The 11,462-nt window shown below is 41.6% G+C and overlaps 3 protein-coding genes across 4 annotated transcripts in view; 2 read left to right on the plus strand and 1 right to left on the minus strand.

The window, feature by feature from the left end:
- The first annotated feature begins 2,308 nt into the window (after positions 1-2,308).
- On the plus strand, positions 2,309-3,523 carry LOC110155467 (protein FAM181A). The gene is made up of 2 exons (XM_055156512.1): positions 2,309-2,330; positions 2,416-3,523. Exon 2 carries the CDS (start codon positions 2,467-2,469, stop codon positions 3,184-3,186), a length of 720 nt encoding a protein of 239 aa, XP_055012487.1. The 5' UTR covers positions 2,309-2,330; positions 2,416-2,466; the 3' UTR covers positions 3,187-3,523.
- Positions 3,498-10,943, minus strand: LOC110155466 (ankyrin repeat and SOCS box protein 2). 2 transcript variants are annotated; one of them, XM_055156496.1, is made up of 10 exons: positions 10,750-10,943; positions 7,917-7,989; positions 7,339-7,469; positions 5,973-6,142; positions 5,734-5,889; positions 5,404-5,649; positions 5,156-5,327; positions 4,196-4,778; positions 3,966-4,119; positions 3,498-3,893 (listed from the first exon to the last, which is right to left on the minus strand). In XM_055156496.1, exons 1-10 carry the CDS (start codon positions 10,809-10,811, stop codon positions 3,757-3,759), a joined length of 1,884 nt encoding a protein of 627 aa, XP_055012471.1. In that variant the 5' UTR covers positions 10,812-10,943; the 3' UTR covers positions 3,498-3,756. The 2 variants fall into 2 exon arrangements, with proteins under 2 accessions (XP_055012471.1, XP_055012476.1); XM_055156501.1 differs by lacking the exons at positions 7,339-7,469; positions 7,917-7,989; positions 10,750-10,943 and adding an exon at positions 6,453-6,885.
- ubr1 (ubiquitin protein ligase E3 component n-recognin 1) overlaps positions 10,846-11,462 on the plus strand; it is a 12,709-nt gene continuing 12,092 nt past the window's right edge. The window contains exons 1-3 of the mRNA XM_055160816.1: positions 10,846-10,917; positions 10,991-11,101; positions 11,204-11,320. Of these exons, the coding sequence (XP_055016791.1) occupies positions 10,846-10,917; positions 10,991-11,101; positions 11,204-11,320 (300 nt within the window). The remainder of the gene's footprint in view (positions 10,918-10,990; positions 11,102-11,203; positions 11,321-11,462) is intronic.

The raw sequence follows: 11,462 nt of genomic DNA on the forward strand, positions 1-11,462 counted from the left end.
ATTTCAAAAGTGAACATAGAGTGAACTTTGAGTATTCAAGCCCCTTTGACTCTGCTTCCAAAGGAGGAGGTTTATAAAGCAAATGTGGTGAGACTATGAAGGCCAGTAGACACCGGTTTAGACAGCAATATGCCACAATTTAGATAATGGTGTGCCAATGGTATGCCAAGTGAAGATCATGGTGTAAATATAGCGTTTTGTGAGTAAATGTTAAACTGAGATGTACGTGGAAGATAAATTACTTAAATTCTCTTACAAGGTGCTGGGTATGGATGCTAAGTTTCAGACTGTGCTAAGAAATGTGCAAAATACAAATTTGACCTATAACAGGAAAAAGTGATCAACAATGACACATACTTTTTGACATTTAGTTTGTTACAAAATATACAACATTCAGCATTTACTTTTATTGTGTTAAAGGGTCCACATTACGTGATTTTCTGATCTATGTTCTAAAGTTGTTGTGTTTCCTCGTCAAAAACACACCTGGAGTTGTGTTTTGTTTCATATTCACACATGTTTAACACACAAACAAAAAAGAAAACACTCAACTTGTGATGTCATGTGGTAATACAAGAAGTGCTTCACTGTGTTTTTAAACTTTTATACACCTTTCCTGGACTTGTTTGGATGATTTCAGCACTGGAATTGCCAATCTATATTAAACTTAAGGCAAAAGTTACCTGTTAACTTGAAAACTACCACCACATGACATCACAAGGTGGTATGGAGCATTTTGAGCTTTGGAGATGTAGACAGACTAATAATAAAAGGTTTCTCAAACTTGTGTGAATGAAACAAAACACAACTGTCTTTGGTGAGGTCTTTTTTTGCATAAAATAGGACCTTTATTATTACAATTCAAACACAAGACAATGTAATGTGAACATAAGTATGATTTGATGAATAACTGACCACATTTGATCACAAAACAAGCAGTGCTGTATCCATAGACTGACCGTATCCCAAAAGGCCAAGAGAATCCCATTCCACCTGTCTAGGCTCAAGAGATGGACCTTATTGTTGTGAGTTGAATGAAGTGTTCCTTCTCATTCCCGTTCACTTCAAAGGGCTGCGTTGACAGACCAGGGGATGGGACCCTTTGTTAATTGGTCCTTTGAGTCGAACACAGAGAGGTTAAGGGAAAAAGAGAAGGGGACAATGGGGTCTGGCTGGCTGCGCGCACCGAAAAGGATCCACTGCACATATAGACTTGCGGGGGCTATCCTCACACAACCTCAAATTGACTGAACAAGGCCATCAATCACGAAGCCCGCAGTCCCATCTTGATAAATGGTCCAGTGCCTTACTCTGCAATTTTTTGGGGAAAATCCATATAGCCTGTATTTTTGAGGGGGCTGCCTTGACAGCAGCTTGAAGCGCAAGTATGAGGTGTTTTACGCACAAGACAAATGGTGCCTCACATCTCATTCCACCGCCTCAATGAAACGATAGGTACTCCTCTTTTTCTGCCTCCACTTCAATGAGGGGATGAAGCGCAATTAGCATTTCACAAGTCCCCCTTTTCCTGCTCTATTGCAACCTTCCCGCAGAGCCCATGCTTTCTCTCCGGGGATTGTCCTGTTTTGGGCCCTTGTTGCCGTTGGCAGGGTGACAGTATTCGAGTGTGCAAACTTGTGCTATTGTCCCCGGGCCAGAGGGAGCCATGGAGACCCTATAATATGACACAGGAAAATGTTTGCTGATGGCAATTCTATGGGCTTTGTGCGACTCTTTCTCCTTCATGACGACTCGATTTAAGTCTCTAAATGTTTGACTACAAATGCAGGAGTGCTATCCAGCTTCTTTGCTTTTGTCCCGCGAGGTTTGAATGAGTAATTCAGCCTTTGTGTCGCTCGATTGAGGGGGCAAACAGAAAGACAAGATTCTTGAGCGTTCAAGCCCCTTTCCATGGTTATGCACTCTTAAGAGCCCCCCTCTTTCGCACCGGACTCTAGCTGACATCACTCATTGAGAGAATATCGCTGTGTGCAAATGAACTTAAACTACACGACTTCAAAGGGGAAAAATATGTATTTCTTAATAATTCGGGTTGTAGGCCTCTGTTTGTGCACTCACAGTTTTGGCCTAAATAGACAAATATGGCACCTTTGGTGTCTGCGCCTTTTTACGCATCTCCATGACAACAATTTGCGGTGGTGAAGAATTCCGATAGCAGGGGGCGTCGAGGCTGATCGGGGAGCATTGTGAGGGACCTGGGGTCGCTGATTGGTTCAAGGGAAGCACCATCACTACAAGGAGTTTATATTCATTCAACTTGTTGAGATGCTCCATTGCTGGGCGTAGAAAGTTTGGATGCGGTGGCGACGGTGAGTTATTTTTTGTTCCTCAATAACTCAGTCAAGTGAGAATTTGATAGCTGGGTTGTTCATCAATATCTTGTGTTTTCTCTAGATTTGAGTGGTGGAAACATACGTGCTATGGACTGAATTTATCAAGTTAAACATGGCAGACAGTGAGGTCAAAACTTTGCTGAATTTCGTGAATCTGGCGTCCAGTGACATCAAAGCGGCCTTGGATAAGTCAGCTCCGTGCAGGCGCTCTGTGGATCACAGGAAGTACCTTCAGAAACAGCTCAAGCGTTTCTCCCAGAAGTACTCCCGAGTGCCTAAGTGTCACGCGCACAGGCCCGCCGAGCACGGCAAACCCGGAGGCTCTGCTCATGAGAGTGTGAAGGGCAGAGCGCAGGACGCGGAGAACGTGGGGAATGCAGTAGAGCAGGTGCCGATGAGAAAACGCCAGCTACCTGCGTCTTTTTGGGAGGAACCCAAGTTATCCCAGGATAGGAAGGAGAATTCTATCTCAGGATTCAAAAAGTCGGATTGGGCAGATAAGAGGACAAGGGCTTGTGAAGATGTGGCGAAGGCCAGTGCGTCTTCGTCCACACGTCGCGATAAAGATGCGCTCCTTTTGGACCTGACCTCGCATCACTGCGTGAGCGTCTGTGGCTGCTGTCCGCTCCAGTACCACGGTCAACAGGTCCTGCACAGTCACATTGTGGTCCCCCATCCTCCTCTGGGACTGTGGAGCAAAGCAGCGCGCACTGACGCAGAGATGTCCGAGCATCCATATGGACACAAGATCCACACGCACGTTGTGGTCAAACCTATCCCCACCAAGCCTACGATCCAGTCTCCAATATTCAGCGTTTTTGGCTTCATTTGACTGACCCAAGGAGGGGCTGCACGTGTAAATAGGACTTATCCTGGTGTTTCAGTAGCCTTTGATAAAAGCACTTATTTGTAACGCTCATGTTTGTTCTTCATGTGACAAGGACTATAAGTTGCACTTGCCGAGTTCTTCCATCAGCTTAATGTTGATGAGGATAATGATGTCACTGAGTGTTTGATCACTGACAGTAAGGTTAAAAGTTTAAATTTCATTTCTCTATTTTTTACTGTTCCCTTTTTAGCCATGCAAATGACGGTGTGCTGTTTTAGTTTCCTCTTTGCTGCAAAAATAGAATATGTGACAGATTTTCTTTTTGTCAAAGCAAGATTTGATAGAGGCTTTTATTTTTAAATAAATTACATAATTCCCATAAGAATTCATTTTAGCGCAACATTATTTTCACAGGTTACAAATATTCACATACATTCTTCAAAAAACTACAACCACACTATTTATAAATAGCCTAGATAAAAAAGTGACAAATTGCTTTGGAGGAGTAATTATCTTTGTCCTTCTGGATCTAAACAAAAAGAAACAACAAGAAATACAAGTGGTGGACCAGGTTCAGTCAGTCACATCATATCTCAGATATGAGAGCATCCTGTCTGGCAGAGGTAGACCCGCTACTGAACGCACAGTCTGTCCTCCCAACTGAGTCCGGATCTTCACTCGGCAAAGGTGCATCAGTGGACGAGGTGACACTGCAAAGGCACAAATGGCATGTTATTGCATATTGTTCATGGATGTCATGACAAGTTTAAACTTGACCTTACATGACTTTCTCCTGACGGCTCTCCATTCTTCTGTGCTGTCCAAGACCTCTGTGAGCTTGCTGCACAGCTGAACCTGACCCACATACTCCAGCAGCAGGTCTACTATGGGTCCTGCCCATTTACACATAACGGATGAAGACAGCCACTCACAGAACTGAGGAGAAGCACAAACACTTCCATCACTCACACAACTTCCTCACTCTCAATCATTTTCAGCACTTTCTTCTTACCTGCATTGGCCCTCCGTGTGGTTCATTGCAGGTGACACTGAGCACACTGCTATTCTGAAAGATGCATCTAGACATGTTTGTAGTGTCTGGATGTGGTTTTGCTCCATATATACAAGTAAAACATGAAAGCACATCGCAACCATTGTCCAGAAGGCACTTGAGTAGAGGCAGATTATTCACACAGAGGGCTATAGCAGTGGGGAACGTTGTAGCGTAACATGGGATTTTAGCATTGACATCAGCCCCTTGATGCAGCAGCAAGTTCACAGTGCGAACGCAGCCCTGCTTCACAGCCACCAGAAGAGGACTGACCGGGTCTTGAGTAACACTGGCACCCGCTTTCAGTAATACCTCTGCTGTCTCTGTGCTACCATGGGCCACAGCAAAGTAGAGAGCAGTGACTCGGTGGTCTGCAAACCGAGCTGAGTGCATGAGGGGGAGAGGCGCATTGACTTCTGCACCTGTCTGGAGCAGGACAGCTGCTACCGAGGGTCTGTTGTGCTGAGCTGCCAGGTGCAGGGGGCTGATCCAACTGTGCCGCAGCCTGGCTCTACTCGTCACCGGCACGAGCAGGGACACAATCCTGAATGCATAACAAAGACAAGGGCAGAGTGAGATCCAAAAATATACATTAAAATGTTTTAACACAGAAACGCTTTTGTACCAACCACTTACAAAACCTGACAATATCATACATTAATCTATATATGAGTTAATTGGCAAAAACAGATCAATTCTAATCTAAAGAAATTGTCTAGGTCTTACAAGTTACTCTTTGTTTGGCAGCTTTTTGAAAAATTTAATTTAGTGCAATAAAAAATTCCATCCCTTCATGAGCAAATCCCTTCAATCTAATTAATATGTCATTAATATGTGTAGATATATAAGATAGAATCAAAGAAAAAAATATAGCGACACATTTTCTAAACTTCCTGAACATTTTCTAGTCATCTTACTTACTCATGGTGTCCATATTGTGCAGCAACATGGAGAGGAAGCAGACCTGAGTTACAACACTTGTTTGCGTCTGCATTTTTACTCAACAGTGTTGCCACAATTTCCCTAAAGCCATTTTTACTGGCCTCATGCAATGCAGTAAGTCCGTCACAAGTCTGCATGTTGACGTCAGCACCTAAACAAAAACAATACTGCATTTAAGTTTTTAAGGGTCTTCGTTTAATAGCATCAACCTGACTAGTGATTTATACCTTTAGCAATGAGGAAGCACAGTGCCCTCAGGTGTCCCTTCTGGGCCGCTACATTGAGCGGTGATATGCTGTAAGTGTTAGGAGGATTGATGAAGGCACCAGCGTTAAGCAGCATCTCACAGATTTCTATGTGGTTCCTGGCCACAGCCTCCAGAAGAGCGGTCCATGCCTGACTACAGCGCTGGTTCACTGTGGCCCCATAGGACAGAAGAAGACTGACCATGTCCACACTCTGTAGCTCACATGCTTTAACACACATCAATGTTCATTTTTTAACACCTGGCATCAAGCACCAGCCCACAAATGTTCAGAGTGCTTTAACTGTTGTACCTTTGAACAATGGGGTCTCTTTGTATTTGTTGCTAATGTCGGGGTCAGCTCCACACTGCAGAAGGCAATGTGCACATGACAAATGCTCACGAGACACAGCGAGGAGCAGGGCTGTCTGTTCCTGCAATGTTCGCTTGTCCACAGAATCTGGGTGGACTGTAGCAGAGAGAGTAGTTACACACCAACACAGATTTATGATATTATATATTGAAGCTGACAGTGGGTCTGTATTGTCATACCCTTTAATAGTGTCTTCAAACATTCTCTCTCTCCACAAAATGCAGCATAGTGCAAAGGTATCCATCCATCTTTGTTCTCATTGAGCAGACTCAGAGGACAGGAAGCAGCCAATTCATTTACTGTGTGCACATCTCCTTTCTTTATGGTGGCCACCAATGGATCCACATCCCTTGAAGAGAAAAAGAAAGAAAGAAAGAATAAGGCTATTCATCTGCAAATGCTAAACATAAAGTTAAATGTTTTGGATAATCCAGCCTATTTAATAGAGGAGGAAAGCATTTATGATCAAATAACACACACTATTAACCCTGCTACACTGGTATATAGGCCTACAGTCTGAGTCCCATTGACGTGTCAGCAATATTTCTATAGGCTGACTGGCATGTTTTATGTTACAGCCTATTAATAATATTTACTCACTAGCCCCAACAATAGCCCCAACAATAGCCCCGACCCCCCCCCAATAACAAAAACCTTACGTCTCCTGCTCTGACGTTACGTCGCTGTGATTGTCCCGTCTGCTCCTCTCCCCTTGCGTCGCACGAGCCCTACAATTACCGCTCGCGTTCCGAAATTGCGATAAATACTCATTATAGCGGAATTTGGTCATTACTGGCGTTGTTTCTGTAGCGTTGTTTGCCCCATACAGACAAACCAAAATACACGGCTGTGGAGGAGGCGGAGCAGCGTGGAGCGAGCCGGGCTCAGCTGTGCACGCTCATTATTTTGAGACTGTAATTGTCAGTCATTGGGCATGGCGGAGTCACATCCATATATGTCAGGAGGCCCGCGTAGTGACACAGATAAGAGGAAGTGCAGCGAGATAATACAACGGTCTGCTCACATGGAGGCAAATTAGGAAGAGAACAGAGATAAAAACTCCAGGCAAAGCGCATTCAGACTAATATTAGAGCACACTCACATACTGACATGGCCAAAGAGGTCAACTGGTCACGTGACATGACAGGGCAACATACATGATGCATCCATATAGCCTTCTACAAAACAACAATATAGAGAGGCGGCAAATGACTGACAATAAAAACAAAAACTAAGAAAGAATTTGTGAAACACTTGAGCAAAACATAAGATAGGCTACTTTCAGTGAAATATACCTGCACTGGCTACAATTGATCTGAGACATCATTGTGACAATATTTACCATTTAAAATACACTGAATTCTAAACCCTAAACTCTTAACCTACAGGGGAGATGTTTATGGTCATCATATCTAGAGATCTAAAGCCAAGAGAAATGTACAGTATAGCCTTCCCTGTGCACACTGGTAAGGCAGGTTCAGTTTATATTTTAAATACTAGTATCAAGTTAATTAACTAAAAACAGCCTACAGAGTATTATCTTACCTGAATAGTTCTGGTGTAGGCCTAATGGCTGCAGTCCTTAATGGGCAGCAGGCCGAATAGTCTCTGAAATCACTGTTTAGTAGAGTAGCCACAGGGTCAGCAGACTGCCAGCACTGGTGCAGTTCCCAAGGCTTCAGACAGGAAGAGCAATTAGAACTAACCTAAAATGACATACAAAGTCTATAAAATGTGTCTAAAATCAGACAATAGCTTATGTGGTGAAGCCTACATCCTAATGAAGTAGGGAATATGCAGGAGCTGAACAGTGCACTGGCAGACATCAGAGAGCAGCTCAGACCCCATAAAGCTGCCTTTTAAGGGCATACTCATGGTGGAGGGTTCCACTTGATTCTGCTTTTCCTGATCTGAGGTGATGGCTAGTGTTAACAGTGAGGCACACAGTAAGGAATGGACCTGGACCATAAATCGTTATTGCTATGAAAACTACCCATAAACATACTGGTAAGCCTATGTACAATATTTATAAAAACAATGCAACTACAAAAGCATTCTGAAAGTTTATAGTAATTTTCTAAACATAATAATCTAATGAAAGAAAACATAAATATGAAACTTACTGGCTGGGTTAGAATCACTATCTTCAGAGCTGAATGAGGTCCCAGTTTAACCACCACTGTCCTGTGTTGCAGCCTCAAAAAAAACAACAATGATGTAAGAGTATTTCTTCTTCTTTTTAAAGAATTTCCTTCATGCACTGTCAGCCTCTAAACTGAAATTAGGCATTTAAAATGATTCTACAAACATGCCTTTCAACATATTTTTACAGACAAGCTGTTTTTCAAGTCGAACTTAAAAATTTTGAAGCACACTCACAGCCCAATAAAGGCACCTGTCTATACCTACTAAAAAACCTTGGAAAATGTATGCATGAGTTTTTAATATAATTATTTTAATAGACTGAAAGGTATAGGCACCAACACTAATCTACTTAAATACTACTAGCCTAATAATAGACATGTGCCTAGGCCATAGACTGTATAGGCTATATAAATGATTCTATTATACAGAGTAGATAAATACTTATTATTAAATTAACTTTAATCGTATGATGGCAAAGGAGACTGGGCACGGGCTTACTCCAGAGTGGGAGATCCAGAGATTGTGATAGTTGTACTGGACAGAGCAGAGTGTGTGCTCTGTGCTCTTCCCCATCTCTGGCTTTCATTAAGGAGCTCATTTCCATGCCTCATGTCCATGCCTCATTTCCATGCCTCATTTCCATGCCTCTCATTCACTCCATTAAACAGAACCGCCCCCAGGCTGGTTGCCGTGACAACGACGTAGCGATCCCGTCGCATTCCCCGCGGCTGCGCTTGTTGTTTCCCCGGCAACAGCCACACAACTTCGGGACAACATCCGGAAGGACCTTGTTGTCCTTGTCCTAACGTGGATTGAAATACTGCTGCAAGTGTTGGGATTTTTAGGAAACTAGAAACGCAGCGCTATGGCGACTAGCCTGCCTTTTCTGGACAGCAGCGACCCACGTCTGAAATTCACCGTTGAAAACAGAACGAAAAACGTGTTTGTGACTCAGCCTGAGGACAGGTAAGCAAGCGCCATCTACTGTTGGCCAGAAACTCCGTTTGATCAGGTGCATCAGACTCAATGACACGTTTATTCTAGGCCCAAAGAAGAAAATGTCAACCACATACCTGTTGTGACAGAGGTAAAGTAACTCCAAAAATCTATTTAGACTTTGTATTTAGGAGCTTACAAAAAGCATATTAGGACAATTAATCACATTTAAGTTCTGTTTAACAACAACAACAACAACAAAACTAAATTAACAAATCAAAAATATTTAACTTCTGTTTCATTAAAACAACCTTAAGTTATATGACTTGATTATTTAGCTGAAGTACTACTTTGCATTTGTGTAGACACCTTGTCGTCTCCTTGAAGCTGGGCTGAACACTTTGCAAAAGACACTAGTTTTGCAGAAACAAGCGGAGCTGGAAGAAGTGAGTCGGCTGCTGGCTCTTAAGCAGAAGGACTTTCGAAGCCGTGTGGAAGGTTTAGCTCAGAGACGCTCAGAACTGCAGCTCAAACAACAGCAGGTACAGAGCAAAGCAGCCACTCGCTACTCAATAAGAATAAATGATTTATGCCTGACAAATTATTCAAATTCTACCTAACACAGGCATTTTGCTTTTCGTCATTTATTTATTTCCCCAGAATAAAGAAAGAGTGAGCAAGTTTGAGAAGTTTGTGGCTGAAAATGAAGTGAAGCAGCACCAAGCATATAAGAAGTATAAAGATGCACAGGAGCAAAATATGATCAAACAGAGAGATATAGAAAGGTTGACAAACAAGCTCATACAACTTCGAGCCAGGTAAGAATTTCAACTACACATCTGGTTAGCCATATTTGATTTATGTTTACTTTGAGTCTTGATGGGTTTGATGCGTGCAATAAACTAATATTAATAATGATCTTATAATACTAATAATAATCCAGCCTTAAAATAAAATCCCTTTGGGTTGATGCAGCTGAAACAGTCGAAGAAATACTGTCTTAATTGAAAATTGTATATGGTTATTTTTAGTATATTCAGACTAATAAAAGCTTAGAGCAGATATGTCAAACTCAGGCCCGGGGGCCAAATTTGGCCCACGATATAATTATATTTCGCTCGTGAGATCATATCAAATATATATTAGAGCTGGCCCACCGGATACAGATAGGCTATAGAGACATTATTTGTATAAAATTTTGTTATTACTTATCTTCTTCTGGATTTCATGTTTAAGCAAAACTATTAGTAAACATTTATTTTAATAAAAAAAAGGTTTAACATTACATATCTCGAAAGAAGAGAAAACATGCAGATATTGTTGAAATTTTTCACTAAATATTTAGTTTGGCCCATGACTTAGTCCCAGTTTTTAATTTTGGCCCTCTGTGAATTTGGGTTTGACACCCCTGGCTTAGAGGTTCCATACCTTGACTAGAATCATCTGGAAAATTTCAGACTTGAATTATCAATCTCTACTGAACTAAAGGTAAACGTAGCTATTTGAGCTTTTAGATGTAGACAGACTAATAATAAAGGTTTACTCAAACATGTGTGTATGAAACAACACACAACTCCAGGTCTGTTTTTGATGATTTAACAACATTTTACAAGAGTCAATTTGGCATAATATGGACCTTTAAAATAATAATAATGCATTTAAAAATGCAAATAAAATAATAATAACTACTATACTTACTATATCCACAGACAGCATGTTTTAAAAGACAGAATGACCAAATACAAAATCTATGAAGACTATTTGGTGAAAACAATCAACTTCCTCCCGAGCAGTAAGCGTCCACTTTCCATAAACAACTTTGTTATAACCATGTTGACATGCTCGATGCATTACATGATTGTGTTTACAGGTTACCTTGAAAATGACTCAGAATCCTTAGTTTTGCCAATCATCCGACGACACGAGACCCTCTCCATCACTCACCAGGAGCTTCTGCAGCGCCTGGAAAAAATGGAGGATGAAGTGGAGGAGAACCAGCAACAACTTCAGATCATGAATCAGGAACATGGCATTAAAAAACTGGTGAGATGAAGAAGTATGTGTATGCATTGTTTTAAGACGTGAAGATTCTAACTATGCCATATGATGATTGCAGATGACCAATAAGGAGCTATCAGAACTACAGAATGAGTTAGAGGCTCTCAAAGATATGAACAAGCAGGCTGAGATTTCACTGCTAATGGAACAAGGCCAGTCCAGAGAAAAGGTACAGACATGGAAGGATTTCATTAATTGTAAATAGTATAGTATAGTATGTAGGTAGTCTAATTAAAATGAGAAATTGAAATCTGCTTTATACATTTTTAAGGTGGAGGAAGTGGGAAGTATCCTCATGTCCATTAACAATTTGGCAGAGCGGTGTTATCTTCCCACATATGGAGCACTCCAAGACATAAATGTTGTAAAAATGATGGACATGGTGGAGGTGATATCATTGTTTGTTTTTTGTTGTTGTTTTTTTTGCAAAGATGTTTTATTTACATCTTAAGTTACTGAATTGTTATGTTGAAGGAGTACATTCTGGACAAGGCAGACACAGAGCGGAGGGCCAGGAGGCTGATGGAGTC

This window comes from Boleophthalmus pectinirostris, unplaced genomic scaffold (assembly GCF_026225935.1).
Source record: "Boleophthalmus pectinirostris isolate CB_2022bp ecotype Guang Dong unplaced genomic scaffold, ASM2622593v1 HiC_scaffold_10, whole genome shotgun sequence".
Lineage (NCBI taxonomy): Eukaryota > Metazoa > Chordata > Actinopteri > Gobiiformes > Gobiidae > Boleophthalmus > Boleophthalmus pectinirostris.

Excerpts from the sequence above, each read along its gene's own strand:
- LOC110155467 (XM_055156512.1), top strand. The coding sequence starts at position 2,467 with ATGGCAGACAGTGAGGTCAAAACTTTGCTGAATTTCGTGAATCTGGCG.
- LOC110155466 (XM_055156496.1), bottom strand. The coding sequence starts at position 10,811 with ATGGAGAGGGTCTCGTGTCGTCGGATGATTGGCAAAACTAAGGATTCT. Across the intron at positions 6,143-7,338 it reads CCTACACCAGAACTATTCAG|GGATGTGGATCCATTGGTGG; the intron begins GTAAGATAATAC and ends TTTCTCTTCAAG. Across the intron at positions 4,120-4,195 it reads CACACGGAGGGCCAATGCAG|TTCTGTGAGTGGCTGTCTTC; the intron begins GTAAGAAGAAAG and ends GCTTCTCCTCAG.